Below are 20,505 nucleotides of genomic sequence, written 5' to 3' on the forward strand. Positions count from 1 at the left end.
ACTGGTGTTTAAACAATGACCCCTTTTGGATGCAACCCCCTGTGTAGCCAGACAAAATGTAAAACCTCATAACCTTGGATGCACTCCAAGCAACCTGAACCTGCAAGGAAAATAAAGTCTAGGCTCATTTGTCACGTGAAACTCAACACAATTTTTTCATTTAAATCATTTATCCATAAATCTGTAGGGTCAAATATAACTTCTGTTGTTTCACCAGTTCCCTGTTCTGCAGCATTTGGCTGTCAGAAATGTGCACTTTTGATGACTTTTGGGTCATCTAGATGTTTCCTAGGTGGCATATTGATTGTGGACCAGGAATATCAAACATCGGCCCGGCTAGGGCTCCAATCTGGCCCACTGGACTTTTTTATGGAGGGGTATTTCAGCTTTGGACTTTTATCTGTAATTTTAAAAGTTTTGTTGACTGATAAAAACTCTTACATGGCTACTCACAACACATCAAAGTAATTTGATTATAGATTTCTGTGATTTTACACATTTATTTCTTTAAGTTTAAGCCCAAAGGGTTATGCTGAATGAATGAAGCATTTGTTTATAATGTAGAAAGACTGACACAACTGAACTTAGTTTCACTGGTCCGGTTCAAATAAGATGGGCTGTGTGTGGTAATTGTATCTGTTGACATTCCCTCTGTGAACCCTCCTGCATTAGCTTAAGCCATCAACAAAGAGTGTAACCTCATTTTTTTGTCAGTGGCGCCAAATAAATCAGTGCAAGGGAGTATAGCTGCTTCTAGGCAAGGATTGCCATTTTCCCCTCGTTTGGGCCGGGCCTTGTGATTACAGCATGAATGTTTGATACTTCTTACACACATTACACATTAATCACATAAATATTGTATATTATTCATATAATCGTAGCACGGTGGCACGGTGGTTAGCACCGTTGCCGCACAGCAAGAAGGTCCTGAGTTCAATTCCACCATCAGGCCGGGGTCTTTCTGTGTGGAGTTTGCATGTTCTCCCCGTGTTTGCGTGGGTTCCCTCCGGGTACTCCGGCTTCCTCCCACCGTCCAAAGACATGCAGCTTGTGGGGATAGGTTAATTGGATAATCCAAATTGCCACTAGGAGTGAATGTGAGTGTGAATGGTTGTCTGTCCCTGTGTGTTGGCCCTGCGACAGACTGGCGACCTGTCCAGGGTGTACCCCGCCTTTCGCCCTATGACAGCTGGGATAGGCTCCAGCGCCCCCCGCGACCCTGAAAAGGATAAGCGGAAGTGAATGGATGGATTATTCATATAATCATCATATAAATAATACGCAGATATGTTACTTGAATAATTACCATCATGAGAGAAAGTGAGGAAAAAACTGAGACTATTCACTCATATCAGCAGAGAGGGCACACGGCCTGTTTTCAGCTCTCTGTCTGCTTACTCGTCTTTTTCCACACTTTTAACAGAAAAATGTGCTACTCACATAATTCACCACCGTACAGAATATATTCTGATTTATTGCGAGCAACACAACCTGATGTTGTTGCAGTTGTAGTCATTTCCAGCCTGTCCTTGTTTGTCCTGCCTTTGCCGCTCCTCTGAGTTCCCTGTTTGACATAAAAAAATGGATGCAGGAAATGAAATTGTTTTAAAAGTTTTATCCGGCCTGTACAGCTCATCTACTAACTGGAGGGTTGATGGTGCGATCCCTGGCTGCTCCGGCCTGCATGCCAAATATCCTCGGGCAAGACATTAACCCTAAGTTTCCCTCTATTCATGCACATGTTGAGCATGAGTGCTGGAGGAGGTGTGGGTTACATTGTGTTGCTAAAGCTGTTAGTGGAACATCAGTCGACAGTTAAGTATAACAGTGAAGTTAGCTGGTAGCAGCTAGGTTGTTTGGACTGTGTTGATAGCAGAGTCAGGCTGCACAGTGTTTCTCAGAGCATCTTTAAACTGTTTTGGTGAAGTAACTCTGTGAGAGACTACGGAGATTAAAAATAAAAAAGGGACATGCCACGCACACTTGATGATGCCATTTCCTCTTTCACTTCAGGTTCAGCAGCATTACCGCGCAACATGGCATTCTTAACAAGTAAGCGAGACAGGGAGCCAGGTGACAGTCAGCGTTTGCCTTCCTGTCACAAGGCTCCAGCTGAGGAGAAGAAAATCAGGATGTTATGTAGAAAAACAGGTACTCGCCTGCTGGGAATGTTTTTGTAAACTTCTGCATCTTTCTTTGCAAGTGTATTATTCCTCCTTAAACTCTAGCTGCTATTTGAAATGATAGTTTCTGTGCCTGTCCTGCAGTGCACAGTGACTCCAGGTCACTGAAGAGGAGGCCTGCCAGCCCTGCTGTGCTCAGATCCACCTGCCCTTTAACAGCTCGAGCACAGAAAAGGATGGACAGCGATGAAAGAGAAGGGAAGCAACAGAAGAAGGGAGTGGAGGGGGACAGGCGAGAGGGCGCTCAGATACACCTCCTGAGACCTCGCCAGCACTTACTTCATGTCAAGAGGGCTAACAAGGTCTGGTCATGCTTTACTACACGTTTGCTTGTGTGAAAAGTGTGCTGTTGTATCATCGGTATGGAAACCAAACACTAATAAACATACAGGTCCTTTTAACACCCGGGGTTGTTCCTTTTGGACTTTGTCAACAGTTTTTTACTAAGTTCGATGAGAAGAGTAAAAGGTCTTGGACACATTGTCAGTGGCACCTGATGGTGGCTGAAGAGGGCCACTGACTGGAGTGTGTGTGGATTAATAAAGCTGCTCTTTGACAGTCACAGCGCTGCTGTCAATGCTGCCAAACAGCTGAAACAGTCACAGTGACATTTAACCTGACATGTGCAATATTGAATACAAATGCATAGAGAGCTGTCGCCTCTCTGACATCTAGAGCTAAAGTTAAAGTTGCTGGTAAGTGATACAAACAGTCCAAACACTGGGTCTGCAGATATGAATCAGCTTTAGTGTACACAAATGATGGATTCTGGTTTGTTGTTATCATACACCAACATAGCATTATTTTATTTTGGTGTTGTGTGTTTGTATATTTTTGCTACAGCTTATATGTCAAAGGAAATCTGAGTATTTCTTCACCCGTGTGTGTGTGCACCCCTTGTGCATTTGAGATTAGCATTTGTTAAAAAAGAAAATCCCCAAGACAGACTGTGGGGGTTTGGAGGGTCCTCCCCCCAATGTCATACATGTTAAATAATTCTCCCCGGATGCTCTGATTTCCTCCCACAATCCAAGGACATCAGTGTTAGTTTGATGGAATTACGATCACTAATTAATGTAAATCGTCGATCGGATGCAAGTTTTACTCCATGGGTTAGTCCTCCGATGGACGTGGGAACTATCTGTTGTGTACCCCCCCATAGTTGGCTATAGTTGGATCAGCACTAAAAATAAATGGACAGAGAAACAGGAGCAGTGGTGACACCTCCTTCCATCATCTTATACACAGATCTCAGAAACAAAAAACAGTCCAGAAAGTGACTAAAACCTTTAGAAATTTAAGTTGTGATCAGACTGAAAGCCTCTCACCTTGTCTGTGTGTGTGAACGTATTTAGTTTCAATCTCTGGGCTATGTCATCACGGCTCAGTGATGCCAACGCTAAAGTCATGTGATGGTGGCGTTGTTCCTCTGGATGCGTCGTTGACTTCATATGTTGCCAAATGCATTTAAACAAAAATTGCATGGTTACTGTGAAACCAAAACATCTAAGCATCATAAACCAGGGTGATGCTAACTTCAGGCCTACAAAAATGATTATCCACAGAAGTATGCAGACTATCACAATTTCTCTCTGTTGCAGGTTGCCATGGTTACTAAAATCTCTGAGCAAAGAACCTCCTGTGTAGCGTCAGTCATTCCTTTAACGCCGAGAACTGGTGTTGGTAACAAACAAGGCACAAGGCCAAGCAATACATACAAATCAAGGCGCCATCCCCAAAGCAGAGCCCAGGAAAGCAGCAACAAGTACCACCCCCTACATCACAACCACCGTCGGGCTAACAATCAGCACCTTCGCCACCCAACGCTTTCTAAATACTATAGCATCCACACAACCTTCAGTATTCTCCACAATTCAGGAAGAAATTCATGCCAAACTCCATGTTTAAATAAACGTTCAGTGTCTAGACGGCTGAATGAGAACCCTGTGGTCCTGAGGTTATCCAGACGGAGGAGAGGCCTTCCACCAGACACCAGCCCTGTCCTTCCGAATCGGGTTCCCTTGGACAAAAACTCATCAAATGAGTGCCAGACATCTCAGGACAAAGATGCTCGTGTCTCACAGGAGAGTGATATTTACGAGATTCAGCAGAAAGGGGACAATGTTAGAGAGGATTATGTGAACATGTGTAAACACTCTGGTAACCACGATGTGAAAGCTGTAGGAAAAAGATACGGGCATGTTGGAGATGTGAAACTTGAGAGGGGAAAGGGAAATATAGAAAAGCTGCCTGTGGCAAGCACAGCTGCTCTGGAGGCCTCTGATCAAAGGGAAAGCCTCACTAATGTCAGCACTAGCTATAACCTCATGCCTGCTGGTGAGGTTGTATGGAAACACCTGAGAGAGAAAACACTCCAAAAACATCAGAACTCTACAATCTTAAAGCCACCTGCCAGGGCTAATGAGTCCAGGGCTGCTGCTAGGACTAGTGTAACTAAAGCTGCTATTAACTCAGTGACATCTGACCCACCAGCCAATTCTTTTTCCAGGCACAGTGCCAAGGGTACTGATAACAGCAAGAAAATTAAGAAGAGTAGTTTACGAGCCGGCACCAACATAGCCCATGAATCCAAAAGTGCTACAAAACAGTCTTCAATGAGCACCACGAAGGACACATGCAAGGATGGTGCACTTACCATCAGTTACTGTAGCACTTCCAAAGAGGGGCTTCTCCAGGCCAAGCCTACTACCTCAGCCATCAAGACCAGGTTCAGCTCTAGAATCCTTCTAAAGCACTGATTTTTAAACAGTATCCAAACATGAATACACTCACTGTTATGTAACTAAGATTTTATGATGACAAGTACAGAAATGTTTTTAAAAGCTTTTATTGTGTTGAATAGTGGCAGAGCATGATGATGGGTTTCCTGTCAGACAGTACGTGTCCTGTACTGGTGTCATTGTTGAAGATAAAATAAACTGGAAGTCATGATACTGGCTGATGCACTATAACGTGGACTGTATGATGCAGAAGTGATAAAGCTTAAAAGCTGCTAGCTTTCAGTTTATTCATTGTTTGCTTTTTGTCTGTTTATTTTCTTCTTGCTTGCTATTTCTCTTACTGTATCTTGGGAAAAAAATAAAAGTATTGGGGGGGGGGCACCTTTTAGCACATTATGGTAAATGGACTACTCAGTGTGAGCTGTCAAAGCACTTTTTCTACACGTTTCATTCACTCATTCACGCACAATGCGTTTATCTGTCTAAAGTGCATTTACATAACAATCGCACACACTTTGATGGGAGATCCATGAGCGGACCTCGGGGTTCATTATCTGCTTGAAGGATTCTGTGACACATGGACAGCTGGAGCCAGGCATCAAGCCGCCGACCTGGTAGAGCACCAGCTCTGCCTCGGAGCCGCGGCCACCACGAGGTCAACATTTTGTTTGAACAGCTACAGTAGTTGGTCTCCTCGGCTCCCAGCTGCCCTCGGGCTTCTGTCCTAACATTTCTGAAACGTGTTGCTAACTTGAAATTTATGTATTCAAAATAATAAAAACAGTTTTAAAATTGAAGCTTTAACATTTGACATTTTTATACTACTGCTACATTTTGACCCAAGACAGTTTGTTGTACTACATAATGTCGCGTTTAATCAGTCTGCATATTTTATCTGCATTGCCAATAATAACTTTTGCACTATTTTAGGACCATAATAAACGTTTCAGCTAACATAATTTACTAATGCTAGAATGTAAAGAATGCAATAACGGCACCACTGCTGCATCAAGCAACGTGCAGCATGACCCCTGGGTGTTTGCTACCTGGGGGATCAAACCCTCTGTGGGGCAAGTGTTGCCATCTTGGAGGATGGAGGTTGGTCCTAGACGATGGAAACACAAGATTTCCACTGATATGTTTCTTGAGTGAGATTAATGACAAGCCTCATTTTTCCAGTAAGGACTATGCTACCCTATATTTTTATGCTGCCTCCACCAAAAGCTGTTGTTCTCCGAGCCTTCCTCACACTTTGACCCTATGATCAAACTGCCATAGGCGGAATCTGGACTCAGTGCTGACAGACTGTTCCTCTCAATGTTCATGTCCCAGAACATGTTACTGACACCAGCACAGACAAGTCAAGCTCACAAGTATTAGAACTGCTCATTCGGAAAATCATCGGCTGCAGGATTAGTGAAGCTGAAGCAAACGCTGAGATTACAGCTGTAACTGTATCCTGATGCATAGAAAGTGGTTGATTAATAAAATAAACATTTAAATACATAAGCTGTTCAAATTGTTATACTCCGGCCCAGTTTGAGGGTTTTCCTGCTTTCTTCTTGTCATAGAGTCAATTTTATAATCTTTTCTCTTTCTCAGCTGGATGGTTCTCTATGACTCGACCTATAGGCAGTTTCCCTTTTCTGGGTTTGCAAGCACCTGTTTTATATTACGTCATCAATCTTGGCTTCATGGTTACAAAAAGCTGGGACCCACTTTGTTATGTTAACCCAGGGTTTTCCCTGGTGTGACAACATCTGACCAATCTAAAAGAGCATCTCACAGTTCATAACACTTTTCTTTCACAGAAAAGGATTCCTCTGCGTGTCACCTGTAAAGAAAATAAAAGAAATATACCAGTAAAACACCACAGGATTGTAAAAAGGACAAGAGGTGAATCGTTCATCTGGTGATTTAGCACACAGAGCAGCAAAATAAACACTTTAATACCAGGTAATTATCTTGTCACTGAGCTGCTGTTTACTTTTAAGGTGATGGAAAGCTAAACTGTCCCACAGGCTGATAAAGGAAATGTGGAAATCACTTTAATGTGTCACAGATCAAAGTGAAATAATGTGACTGACTGAACTGATGCTCTGTGTCCTGTGTTGTAGCTGCTTTTTCACCACAGAAAAAAGACAAGACAGCAACTCAGTCCAATGAAAGCTGAACTCGACTTATCGACATAAGACCTCAAGAAGTGAAAATGACGAGACCATGTTCAGTCGTTTGTTCGATATGATTTATTTGATTTATTTTGAGCACATTTTGTCCACACTCCATAACAGTGGGTGGCAGTAATGCACCGTTCTGCTGTTTGCAGCCGCTAATAAACGTCAACAAGACGAGAGCGAGCGGTGGCTGCAGCTAGCTGTCAGGACCGAAATCGCGCGTGTCCGAGAGGAATCATGTTTGAAAACTTCAGAGAAAAGCTTCACATCGTCCAGCAGGATTTCACAACGGGGTTGGTCCGCTGTTTTCTGCACTAGTGAACTTTGGGTAACGTTAGCTGAGTTCGTGCATTAGGTCTTGCCAGCGTGTAGCATAGCAGGTAACGATAGCTAATGAAAAAACAACTGCAGCGGTTACTGAACCAACCAACCAACCAGTTCTTATTCTGCTTTTGTGCTGGCTGAATGCGTCAGCATACCCAGTACTAATTTCCATTTGTTAGCGTGCCAACTGGTGCGATCCCAGCTGTTTACGTTACTGCTGTCAGCTGATAGTCATGTGATGACCCCCTCCCACAAACAAACTTTTGGAGTGCAGCTGTTTTGTGTGTTTGAGGGAGAGTGTGTGTAATCGGGCTCTATTCTAAGAAGCAGGTTCAGCTAATAACGCGTTTGTTATCTCATCAAATAGAGTTAGCGTTAACTCTGAGTCAGTTACCAAGGTAACAGACGGTAGTTACCTTAGTTTGTTACTTTGTGTTCTTGACTTAAATGCGTTTTTGTAACAATGTGGTCATGGAGATGCTGTCAATATTTGAATGAATATGAGTCTCACACTAAACTGAAAATAATGCAGCCTGCAGACAGCGTGTGTTCTGACTACAGTTCATGTTAACTTTAATGGATGAATATTAAACTTTTTGAAATGTTCAGAAAGTTAGAGACCGAGCCTCGACATATTTTGCACTAAAAATCACCTGAATCAGTCTCAGTGGGTTGACCCAAAAATCTGATCCGCTCTAAGAGGATCTTGGCTAAGCTGACTTTTTCCTTTTCTTGTCTCCCCACAGCTTCAAGACACTTGGAGACAAATCAAGAAATACCAAAATGAAGAGGAGACCCAGGTGAGAGCTGGGTCTAAAAAAAAGTTTAAATAAATAAATAAATAAATAAATAAAATATATATATATATATATATATATATACACCGCAAATTTAAGCGGCATGATTCATCATTTAGTGAGTTCATTAGTTCGACGTTTTCCATTAAACAGTTCTCAAACTGAAATTAATATCTGAGTGTTTCTTAGTTTTAGTCTAGTGGGTTAGTCTATGTTTTTTTCCTCATTTAGTCAATTAAGAAATTAGTCACCAGGAACATCCATAGTTTGAATCTCGGGGTGACCTAAAGGTCAGAGGTCAAGATTTCTGAAAATCTTGTGAATGTGATACTGAGAATTGATAGCATACATGCATTTACTAAAAATCTTGGAGGAGATCAAATCTCAGTGACCTCGACCTCCAGGTAAAGGCCAGAAAACAACTTCCCTGAAATGTTGAAGTTGATACCACAGGTGTGTCTGCTGGGAGGCTGAGAGGTAGTCGTGGCAGGTGCCAGTGTTTTTATATCACTGAATTCTTCAAAAAAACAAAACAAATAAACTGTTCAAAACTACTGACCCTGTGTGAGAAAGTATTTGCTGCCTCCTGTTAAATCATTAAGTAACGGTGACCAGCCACGTTCTTGTGGAAGGCTGAGTTTCACCAGCCAACCAGCAGGTTTGATTCAGAACCTGTTTTGCTGTCGGGTAACAGTACTAACCACTTCATCACTGTGCTGCTTATCCTATGCCTGAAAAAGGCTTAAGATTCCTCAGGAAACTCAACTTAGTGTCTGGATATAATGCAATAAATGCAGTGTTGTTTCATTGGAGTATAAGGATTAGCAGAAATGGCTAGCCATAACAAGCTGACCATGTAAATAAGCAGCTTCATTTGTGACAGACAAACATTGTGTGATCCGTATGTCTGTTGTCCAGGTTTGAAGAGCATGTTCCTCATTTCAGTGCTGGCCTGGAAGTCCTGAACAGGTGTCCTCTCTCACACACACACACACACACACACACACACACACACACACACACACACACACACACACACACACACACACACACACACACACACACACACACACACATTGAGTGTATTAGGAAGTTTGATATAAAAGTTGTGTTTATGCTGTTAAAATGATTATTTGTAGGTATGAGGAGAGTTGGTTTCTGCTGCATAAAAGAACGAAGGACTGTGCTCAGGCTGCAGAGGTACGAGCTATTTCTCTGTTTTTGCCTTGTTAGAAATCTACTTTCACGTCTCGCGGCATCGTTCGTTTACCTAAATTTAAGAGGTAGAAGAACTAAAAAACCTCTTTTAAAATTATTATTGTGTAAGTAAAACAGTAGGACTGAATGAGGGTATGATACCTCTTTTCTTTTTTCCACTGTTTGTCTGGGGTTGCTTGAATATCAGTTGTATAGAGTTTGCGACTGTCACATTAATGCAAAGCTGGGTCGTTTTAATATTCATTAGTGACTGAAGAAAAGTTATAGTGTCCGTCTCCTGAATCCAAACTGGAGCCAAAACAGGAGAAATCTGCTCTCTCTTTCTAGTCCCTGTCAGGACTCTTGCTGCAGCATTTTGGATCAGCTGAAGGCGTTTCAGGGAGTTTTTTGGACTTCCTGATAATAATGAATTACAGTCGTCCAGCCTGGAAGTAATAAATGCATGAACTAGTTTTTCAGCGTCACTCTGAGACAGGATATTTCTAACTTTAGAGATGTTGCACAAATGGAAGAAAGCAGTCTTACATATTTGTTTAATATGTGCGTTGAAGGACATGTCCTGGTCAAAAATGACTCCAAGGTTCCTCACAGCGTTACTGGAGGCCAAGGTAATGCCATCCAGAGTAAGAATCTGCTTAGATACCATATTTCTAAGCTTTTCAGGGTCGAGTACAATAACCTCAGTTTGATCTGAATTAAGAAGCAGAAAGTTAGCGGCCATCCAGGTCTTTATGTCTTTAAGACATTCCTGCAGTTTAACTCATTGTGTGATCTGCAGATGATCTGTTAGGTACGTAAGACTGGAGCTCTGCTTCCTGGTCCCAACTCTGGATCGTCACTTTTTGGGGCGTTTAATAAATGTGGCCAGATTTCTAGAAATGAGAGCTGTGCCATCCAAAGTGGGATGAATGCTGTCTCTTAACAAGACCAGGTTTCCTACACAAAGTTGCTTCCTCCTCATCGTCACCCAGCCAGGAGTCTTAGCTAATTATAGGCCAATCTCCAACCTTCCTTTATATCAAACATCCTTGAAAGAGTAGTTGTCAAACAGCTAACAGATCATCTGCAGAGGTTTATTTGAAGAGTTTCAGTCAGGTTTCAGAGCTCAGCACAGCACAGAAACAGCTTTAGTGAAGGTTACAAATGATCTTCTTATGGCCTCTGACAGTGGACTCATCTCTGTGCTTGTCCTGCTAGACCTCAGTGCAGCGTTCGATACTGTCGACCATAATATCCTATTAGAGCGATTAGAACATGCTGTAGGTATTACAGGTACTGCACTGCAGTGGTTTGTATCATATCTATCTAATAGACTCCAGTTTGTGCATGTAAATGGAGAGTCCTCTTCACACACTGAGCGTAATGTAGGGTTCAGTGCTAGGACCAGTTGGCCTATTATACATGCTTCCCTTAGGCAGTATCATTCAAAGGTGTTGCATTACAATTTAATTGGTGTGCAGATGACACTCAGCTCTATCTGTCCATGAAGCCAGATGATGCACATGAATTAGTTAAACTGCAGGAATGTCTTAGAGATGTAGAGACCTGCACTTTTGCTTCTAAATGCACATGTGATTGAGGTTACTAAAAATCTGAGAAACATGTCCAACCAAATACGGACACCAGATGGCTTTTCTTTGGTCTCTAGTCTGTTGAAATTTCCAACTGTGAACTCTTAAAACCAGGCTTCTGTTCTTCTTATCATTTTCATCTTTCATTACATTCTCATTCATCATATTAATCAGACTTATAGTTTTAGCTCTTTATTGTTATTGTACAGTAACACTGGTGAAAGTCGAAACTAGTTCATGCATTTATTACTTCCAGGCTGGACGACTGTAATTCATTATTATCAGGATGTCCTAAAAACTCCCTGAAAGCCTTCAGCTGATCCAAAATGCTGCAGCAAGAGTCCTGACAGGGACTAGAAAGAGAGCAGATTTCTCCTGTTTTGGCTTCCTGTTAAATCCAGAATCAGTTCGTAGGCTCTTTAAAAGTAGAACGGCATAAATAAATGTTTATGTTTGTATTTCTTTATAATTTTTTTTAAGCTCAGCACTTCACAGATACAGTGATTTCTAGCAATTCATAGATTACAACTAAGGAAGTGGCTGCAGGACAACACAGTGACTTCAACCTGAAAAATAAAAACAACGACTCTGAATCAGCTCTGCTTATATTCAGTTAGTTAACAGTTAGACAGCCTGTGGTTTTGTGCCGGTGGCGATCACAGACGACCTAACAGTTCCTACTGCCTCTGGTCTGCTCACGGTCACACCTCTGTTTGTTTCAGGCACTGGATGGTGACATAGTGATGCTCTCAGCACACTGGGAGAGAAAAATGACGTCACTAACACAACTGCATGAACAACTGCAAAGCTTGCCAGCCTTTATCAGCGATCTTGATGCCATCACTGCTAACATAGGTTCGTGTTCATTTCTGTGGTCAGATGACAGTCAGCGGGTCAGATGATGATATGATGTCAGCCGCCTCAGCGTTTAGAGCTTCTACTTTAAGGATTGAACACAAAACCTCAAGTTTCCATGTTGAGTAATGCTTTACACCGAGGTCTGACAGCTATGCTACGAAGCTTAGTCAAGTGTTGATACAAAATAATAAGATAAACCTTTATTAGTCCACGTGTGGGAAATTTGTTAGATTGTTAACCTGACTTAAGCAATGAGAGAAACTTAGTAATGGGATGATAACAATACGTTAAATGTAGTCTTATTAACAGAGATTGTATTAAAAAGCAACTTGTATGTGAGCACCTTAGTATATCAGTAATTCCAAGGACATGCAGTTCATGGCTTCACATTTTCCAGCAGCTCTTCCTGCACTGCTCATATTAAAGTGACCGAAACAATCTGGCCAACAAAGACAACAGAATTTGACTTTTTACACATGGGCAGTGTTTTTGACAAAATGGAACAAAGATGCAGGTTTTTGTGGTGTTTATGTGCGATTGTTTCCAGCTCATTTGGAAGGCGACTTTGAGGAAATGGAGAGCAGACTGGTTTACCTGGAGGTACTGTGTTTGCAGTGTGAGCAGCAGACAGCCAAACAGCAACATATCAACCAATCAGAAAACTACAAGAAAAAGAAAAGGTATGACAGTTTATTTTTCCTTCTTAATGAAAAACCTTTATATGTGAGATATTAAAATCAAACTGATTTAAAAAGTGATAAAATGATCTTTATGTAATTATAAACATCAAAAACAGACCATTTATATAGAAATAGGCAGGCATCAGTGAAATGTATTGTCTTAGATTTATGGCTGTCATTTTTGAGTGTCTTTGTGACTCCTGTCAGTTTGATTACACTAATTACATTCAAAGTGAAAAAGCAGAAGTGTCACCACATTATTTAAACGGTCAGAGAAACAGAATGACCTTAAATGTTTATGTGATTAATGAAAATCTTCCTTTCTGTAAATAGGAGGGAGTTGGAATTACTCGAAGGTGAGTTTCTGCGTGTTCATCCTCCAGTTTCTTACATGTTATTCTCAACAATGGTAAACCTGGTACAATACCAGCAGATGTTGTTTAAGCTGCGTTTCTTCCTGTTTTGTAGAGGAGTTGGGTTCTGAGCATGCTCAGAAAGTAGCAGAGCTGGAGCTGGTCATGCAGCAAAAACTGAGAGAGCGACAGAAAGTCTACGAAGAAGCCTTTAACCAAGATGTGGAAAAATACCTGTCCACTGGATACCTGCAGAACAGAGGTAAGACAAATGAAAGATTGTTAACACTACTTTGTCTAACTATATGAAAATGTATAAATAATGAAATGACAAATAGCCTTTAACACCCAAACAAAGACATCTGCTAAGAAAATGACTAATGGTGAATAACTTCAGGATAATAAAAAACAATCCATATCTTCCTCCAAATGGGCTTTTTTCATCGGCTCCGTCTCTTCATATATAAGATGGAGCGCAGCTTATCTCAATGACCTTGTAGTACCATATCACCCTATTAGAGCACTTGGCTCTCGCTCTGCAGGCCTACTTGTTGTTCCTAGAGTATTTAAAAGTAGAATGGGAGGCAGAGCCTTCAGTTTTCAGGCCCCTCTTCTGTGGAACCAGCTTCCAGTTTGGATTCAGGAGACAGACACTATCTCTACTTTCAAGATTAGGCTTCAAACTTTCCTTTTTGCTAAAGCATATAGTTAGGGCTGGACCAGGTGACCCTGAATCCTCCCTTAGTTATGCTGCAATAGACGTAGGCTGCCGGGAATTCCCATGATGCACTGGGTGTTGCTTCTTCACTCACTGTGTATTTATACACCACTCTGCATTTAGTCATTATTGTTATTCTCTCTTCCACGGTGTCTTTGTCCTCTCTTCCTGCCATCAGCCCAAACAGTTCTGCTAGAGGTTGTTTTTACCTTGCAATACAAAGTGCCATGAGGCGAGTGCTGCTGTAATTTGGTGCAAAATAAATTGAATTGAACTGTATCAGCCAGGACTAGTTGGGGGTTAGGAGAGGAAGACCACTGTACCACAGTACCTTTAATACCTGCAGCTGCACTGAGGTCTAGCAGGACAAGCACAGAGATGAGTCCACTGTCAGAGGCCATAAGAAGATCATTTGTAACCTTCACTAAAGCTGTTTCTGTGCTGTGATGAGCTCTGAAACCTGACTGAAACTCTTCAATAAGCCTCTGCAGATGATCTGTTCGCTGGTTTACAGAGATAAAAGGAAGGTTGGAGCTTATCCTAAGACAGCTGAGTCAAGTGATGGCTTTTCAAGCAATGGTTATTTACTGCTAATTTGAAGGCCTGGGGTATGTAGCCCATTAAAAGAGCCCACATACAGCCTCTTTTACATTTTTAGAAGTCATGTGAGTAGGGCTGCCACGATTAGTCGACTATCAAAATCGTCGACCACTAATTTAATAGTCGACGCGTCGTTTGAAGCTTTGTAAGATCCCAAAAGACGCAGGAATAAGTAGCAGGATTTAAGAGTGTAATAACGGACTGAGACAGAAGCACTGCATGTACAAGGATGCCAGCTGCCGTTAAACCCCGAAGAAGAAGCAGCTGTGTCCAAATTCAGGAACCGCATCCTACTGTGCCCACTTTTGTAGGCCGAAGACTCCGACAAATGCATAGCCCAGCTCAGTTTCCAACAATGGCGGCAGCTAGTTAGTTTTAATATTACTCTTATTATTCTTTCTGGGTCACAAAATAAACGTTTAACATATTATCAGGCTTGAATGTAGCTGTGTAAACCTCAAATATCTGCTCAGTTTATCAGGACACCACATATTTTCAAAAGCGCTCCGACGTTTTCGGAGACGTCTGTTACCCACTAGCTCGATAGCGAGCCGGGGGCAAGGCTAACTAGAGCCGTGAGAACACCGGACTCCCCGCAAATCGTTTTCAAACCCACCGCAGTCTTTCGCTGCTCAGGTTAAACATGATATATGAGTCACTTAGATAACTTAAAAATGTTATTTGTAATATGTAATGTTATATTTTTTTTTAGTATTTTATTTGTTCCTGAGTAAATCGGTTTGGCTGAGATTAAAGTTTTCACACAGCTGAATAAACGTCAAGCAGACAGCTGATTATCAGAAGTGTGAGATGCTCGAGAGTTTACTCCGGTGTCCTGTTATATTTTAGATAGCAAGGAGTTTATTAAACTTCACAATCTGCAAATTTCATTAAAATTGAATAAACTATCATCTTGTCTTTATTTTTAGTTAGCACCTTAAACACTTTAAGCTGTAAGCTAATGATAGTTATATAAGAGCAGATGCTGCTGGTGCAAGAAGCTGAACGCTGTACGTCCAATGGATGATCATCTGACTAGTCGACTATCAAAACAATCGTTTGTGGCAGCCCTACATTTGAGTCTAATGAGAGATTAAATGCAAAGGCTGTGATTTTCAGCAACTGCATGGATGTTAAAATCACCCACTCTAATTATTTTACCTGAACTGAGTACTAAAAAAAAGTCTGAGACAACCGAGAATTAAAATAAGGGCGAGGTGAGGGGATCAGTCCCGTGTTTGCAGTGGTGATTGAGAGGTTGCAGGGGCATCCATATTGTGTTCTGGCAGACAACACTGTGATCTGTAGTGAGTCTGGAGAGGTGGATGCATGTTCTGGAGAAACGAGGAGTGAAAGTAGGTGTAAAGACAGAACGTGTGTGAAATATACACCCTGTTGATTGAAACGATGCACTGTTTGCCACATGTAGTATGTATCAGTAACTGTAGAGTTCGTATATTAAGTTTAGCAAATTGCATAATTGGAGTGTACGTTTACTTTTGCAGAGCCAGCAGGTGCTGATGTTTGCTCTCTGGATCAGGTGACACTAACTAACACAGACCAAGAGGCTTTGGATGACTTCCTCAACTCCAGTGGAGATGAAGTCACTACTGAATCATCATTGACATCAGGTAATCTCAACTCAAGACATGTTGTCATAGAGTACAAAGCAGAATTATTTATCCTGACAAAACAAAATCAGCTTGGTAAACTCATACAAACATGTCAAAACATCAGCATGTTTAATGTTCCAATACAATATTTCACACTTGTGGTCAGACGTGTACATGTAGTGATCGTGGACATGGCTGTCATGGTCATTTTGGACTTTTCATGATTTCTTTCAACTGTTCTTTTCCAATGGTCCATACAGGGGAAGTCAGTAAGTGCATAAGAACAAGCCAGGAAATTGATCCCAAACATCCATCTAAATGGTTTTATAATGAGTAAAAGAAGGTGAATATAAAGCATCTGGAATGACCTGAAGCATTTAGAAAATGCATAAAAGCTGTGTCTGTGATAGTAAACCAGCCAATTTAAATGAATGTTACCAACTCTGTCAAGAAGCGTGGTCAAATATCCTGCTTACATCATGCCAGAAGCTTGTTAATAGCAACATTGAGTAAAACTTGCTAAAGGACATTTAACCAAATATTGAAGGTGTATTAGTGCAGCTGTATGGATATGTACTAATGTCATTACTAATATCCATCATTCTTTCAAGTAAGATGTATGCTGTACAATCATTCCACCCTAAAACAGAAAACAATCTAAGAGCTCTTTTTGAGGTTGACCCCTGCCCAGTGTTGCTAACTTAGCGACTTTGTTGCTATATTTAGCGGATTTTCAGACCCCCTTTGCGTCTTTTTTTCTAAAAAGGTGACTAGCGACAAATCTGGCGACTTTTGCTGGTGTTATTAGGAAGACTTATGACCACTTTTTGAGATGAGAGCACGTATCGCTCTTACTCTCCACAAGCACCGGGTGCTGCCGTGGCCACCTGACCCGTGCCAAAGCGCTCACAGGTGGCGGTCCCCACGCAGCAGTCACCTCCAGCTGCTGTCAGAGCAGGAGGTGCTGACCCCTACGCATCCAAACTGCAAATGAATCGCACATGACGAAGCCGCTGCACCCACCCTGACTGTAACGCAGTCAGTTCTTCTTTTACTTTTTGTGGATCACAAAGTTTAAAACTACTTAAAAACACACAACTCGTCTCTACAGAGGAGCTATAAATGATGGAAGCATTAAATATTACGGTCAGATGAGGACTGAAAATTAAGCTTGTCGGGTACTCTGTGAAATAAGGCTCGTCTTCTCTAATAGGTCCAGACCTTACACGTTGCTCTTCTGAATCTTCGAACCAAACCTCTCCCCCAAACGACCAGCTGTCCAACAAGGATGTATTCTGGCAGCCAGAAGAGGAACTGGCCAGTCAGGAGAGCGATGAGCCTCTGGTGCAGTCAGACGAAGAGGATATTCATCCAGATATGGCGCTGGTTGGTCTCCATGATGTTGGTACACTCAGAGGCTCTGACGACAGTGACAGTTCAGCAGACCTGTGCACTGGCACCTACGCCCTTGGAAAGGCCTGAATGTTGGACCTGTGGCTACTGCATTGATTTAGCAGGGCTTAGAGCTTTTTCTGGTCCTCAAAGATCTTCCAAATGTTAGCCTACAATGCTTTTTTTTAAAGATATATTTTCTTTGTTTTTTCAAAATGTAAAGCTTTTGAAACAATGAATTGATTCTACTAACCACGTGTAGGCAGGTCAAAAATGTATTCGAACCAAAATCATTGTTGGTTTGTTTAAAAAAAACAAACAAACCCAATTTGATGACCTGAGCCTTTAACATTAGGGCGCTGTATGCAAAGTGTTTCACAATCATAAGTATTTATCACCTGTTATAAAAATATCAATCTGTCATAGCAGTGTTTTGCATGTTTATGTGAAATTTATGATCTTTTGTCAGTTTTGAAACCCGGCAAGCTGATGATGATAAATTCTTCTGACTCAGACAAATGTCTAATGGATGGTTTTCATATTGTAATGTTTTTGTTTTTAATGAATTACATTTGAGGATGATGTGGTTGCACGTTAATTTCCTCTCTTGCACGTTATTGTTTAGAATATTTGATTCCAGCAATATGTGGATGACAACCAAAATGTTCTGAAAAAAGTGCACTAGCTTGGGCCAAGGGACAGACAGGGGATAGTCTACACTGGGGGAAAAACACCGGTGGAAAAGCCCCAGAGACGAGCAGACCAGAACACTCGATAGTACCAACTGCTGCTGTACGAGCTGTCTGTATTTCTGTGCACGTGTTCTTGTTCTTTCAGTTTTTTCTATCAAAGGTTCCACTGTTGCATTTTAAGTCTGCTCGTGCGTTCCTGCACTGCTTATCTGTTATCTGTATTTTCTCAGCTGCAAATCAGGAAATCAGGGACAGGACGCCGTAATCTTGATCGATAAGCTTTGCTAGAAATATTCTTTCTGCAAAGAGAAACTCAGTGAGGCTCGAAGATTTGGAAGATTCAGAACAGGAGGTTATTTGCCTTTATTGGATTGACAGTAGAGTTAGACCAGGCACCTCTAGTAATGGGTCTATCCTTCAATACAAGAGTCACCTGCTCAACCCGGTGAATGAAAGCAGCGCTTTGATTAGACAGAGTCTGAAAATCCGTTTTAAGACGAGGATGAGATTGACCATTGGTCAGCTCCTAAACCATCGACAGCCAGCAAGGACAGAAATATGTATGTCTTGTGAATCTCAGTGACCTTTCCCAAGGAATGAGGCACGCTGCATGGCTGCCAGTTTGCTGCAGCTCATTTAGCAGTTGCTTGTGTGCAGGTCATTAATTCTTATTTTGGACTTTCATCCCAGAGGTTTCCTGGTCTAAATCCAATAGCAACAAAACTAAGAGCTATAGCGTATGTGGAGCCAAGATAGACAGCAAGACAACGTGCGCCACAAAGCTTTAGCTTGTCTTTATAGAGTGGCATGAACAGGCTGAATTGTACAAATTGACATGAATCTGATGCACTTCAGTGAATTAACCTTTGCAGTGATCAGAAACCTTGGATCATTTTTATTTCTTCAACATAAAAATGTTTTTCCACCCCTTTCATCGTTAGGACAAAATGATCTCAGAGCAGTGAAGGTAGAGCCAGCTGGTCTCCCATCAGTTTAATATCAGTCCATAGGTTCTTTCTTAATGTGCACGCGCAAACAACCAGGAAAAAGCTGCTGGCTTGTCATCTTCATTAGCTCAAGCTAACAGGACATGGATACACATCGGAAATGGAGACATTATGCAGCAGGATCCACGGAGACCAGAGCTATACGCAACGATAACTAACTGCAACCACAAGATGGCTGTAATCTCAAACAGGCAAGTAGCTTTATGGAGCAGTTTGAGGTGAAAGTGGATTGTTTTACGATTTCACTAGAAACACACTGCTCTCCTTGGTGTCCTGACAGAATGCCTCTGTGTAAAAACCCTCTTTTAATTTGAATAACTTACTAATAAGGAACTGAACTTCTATCCGGTTGTTCAGTCTGACGTCACTAGCCGTGTCTGGGCCTAAACTCCGCTGCAGGTCCATATATCAAACGATCACTGTGGCATTACTGAGAGTTGAAAAACTGTCTAAAGTCTTTCATCTTTAATAAAATGATCAGCGTTCTGCTCTACCAGGTGTAACAATTGAGTTTAACATCCAGGCATCCATGAAAACGGAATTTATGACATTTAATGGAGTTAGAAGTTAGCAGGGAGTTAGCTCGCTAGCTTCTATCTAAATACAATATAGCATGTCCTGACTGCGGGGTTTTGGAAACAAATTATAACGTACAGCTCTGCTATCACTTCCAGCATAAATGAAGACAGAAAACTAAACAGCTGTGACGTTTGTAGGGTTACTGAAGTTTGGGCTAGCTGGTATATAATGATGTGCTACGTGACCGCTAGCGACACAGCTATGTTAGCATAATATAAACAAGCTAACCTTTTTTCCACTCGATAAAAGTTAACGTGAGTGTTCTCGGTGGTCAGGAACAAATGTAATCGCATGGCAGGATGCTGTAAAAGGACCAAACTTCAGCCAGGAGAACAACTGAGATAATCCATCCACAATACGAGGTTAGTCATTCATATACTGCTGCATGGGCTGGGCTGTAGCTACATCCTAAGGTTTTAAAAACTGAGCTTAAATAAATGATTAGCGGTAATAAAGGGAGGTCAACAGTGATCACTGACTGTTTTAGGAGCTTTTTGAGATCAAATAGAAGAAAATACAAAACATTAAACATGTTAACAACACAAAAGCCATATTAAACGCAGACTACTTTAGACCCGGAAGTAGGATTCGTCGCGTCATCACTGAACAACCGGATAGCACTGTGAGTTTATTATTGTTTATTATTTGTATTATTAGCTTGGATCTACTGGCACTGTTGTAATTATCAGGTGGGAATGTATGCCTCATATTGTTTTTACATTCTACAAAAAGGAAAACAGCATATTATTAGATTTGTCTTCTGTAAAATTGATGCATAAATTTCAATAAAAAATATCTGGAAAAAGAACCAGTCATGTGATTTCTTCTTTTTTGCTCATATGCTGACCAGCCTGTGAACTTTGAGTCGCATACAAACTATTTCATGTTGCTGCTTCTTTTATTTAAGGAACATTTATAAATTGCAAGCTATAATCTCCTCTGAACTAGAGAAAACTTTATGCATCCACTGCCTTTTTATAAGCTTAGACAAATCATCCCTGTTAC

The 20,505-nt window shown here is 41.4% G+C and overlaps 2 protein-coding genes across 4 annotated transcripts in view; both read left to right on the plus strand.

Moving 5' to 3' along the window:
- Positions 1-5,721, plus strand: part of LOC309716899 (uncharacterized protein) — a 35,164-nt gene extending 29,443 nt beyond the window's left edge. For both annotated transcript variants that reach the window (XM_082551018.1, XM_082551017.1), the window contains 3 exons: positions 2,014-2,151; positions 2,268-2,485; positions 3,785-5,721. In XM_082551018.1, the coding sequence (XP_082407144.1) occupies positions 2,014-2,151; positions 2,268-2,485; positions 3,785-4,942 (1,514 nt within the window). In that variant the 3' untranslated portion in view covers positions 4,943-5,721. The remainder of the gene's footprint in view (positions 1-2,013; positions 2,152-2,267; positions 2,486-3,784) is intronic.
- A 1,508-nt stretch (positions 5,722-7,229) lies between these two features.
- Positions 7,230-20,308, plus strand: LOC309717952 (dysbindin-A-like). Of its 2 annotated transcripts, XR_014279853.1 has the most exons (11): positions 7,230-7,391; positions 8,169-8,222; positions 9,138-9,188; positions 9,359-9,419; positions 11,731-11,863; positions 12,414-12,546; positions 12,880-12,902; positions 13,015-13,161; positions 15,723-15,848; positions 17,044-19,112; positions 19,776-20,308. XR_014279853.1 is itself a non-coding variant. In XM_082552892.1 (10 exons), the coding sequence occupies exons 1-10, from the start codon at positions 7,336-7,338 to the stop codon at positions 17,310-17,312; spliced, it is 1,053 nt and encodes a 350-aa protein (XP_082409018.1). In that variant the 5' UTR covers positions 7,230-7,335; the 3' UTR covers positions 17,313-20,308. The 2 variants fall into 2 exon arrangements, 1 of the variants encoding a protein (XP_082409018.1); XM_082552892.1 differs by having other exon boundaries at positions 17,044-20,308.
- Positions 20,309-20,505: the final 197 nt, after the last annotated feature.

The sequence above is a fragment of the Aulonocara stuartgranti genome, assembly GCF_965226115.1.
Source record: "Aulonocara stuartgranti genome assembly, chromosome: 11".
In the NCBI taxonomy this organism is placed as follows: Eukaryota; Metazoa; Chordata; class Actinopteri; order Cichliformes; family Cichlidae; genus Aulonocara; species Aulonocara stuartgranti.

What these genes read in the sequence shown, in the direction of transcription:
- LOC309717952 (XM_082552892.1), top strand. Translation starts at nt 7,336, where the DNA reads ATGTTTGAAAACTTCAGAGAAAAGCTTCACATCGTCCAGCAGGATTTC. An exon ending in CAGCAGGATTTCACAACGGG is followed by an intron (nt 7,392 to 8,168) that starts GTTGGTCCGCTG and finishes GTCTCCCCACAG; the next exon opens with CTTCAAGACACTTGGAGACA. An exon ending in TGAATCATCATTGACATCAG is followed by an intron (nt 15,849 to 17,043) that starts GTAATCTCAACT and finishes CTTCTCTAATAG; the next exon opens with GTCCAGACCTTACACGTTGC.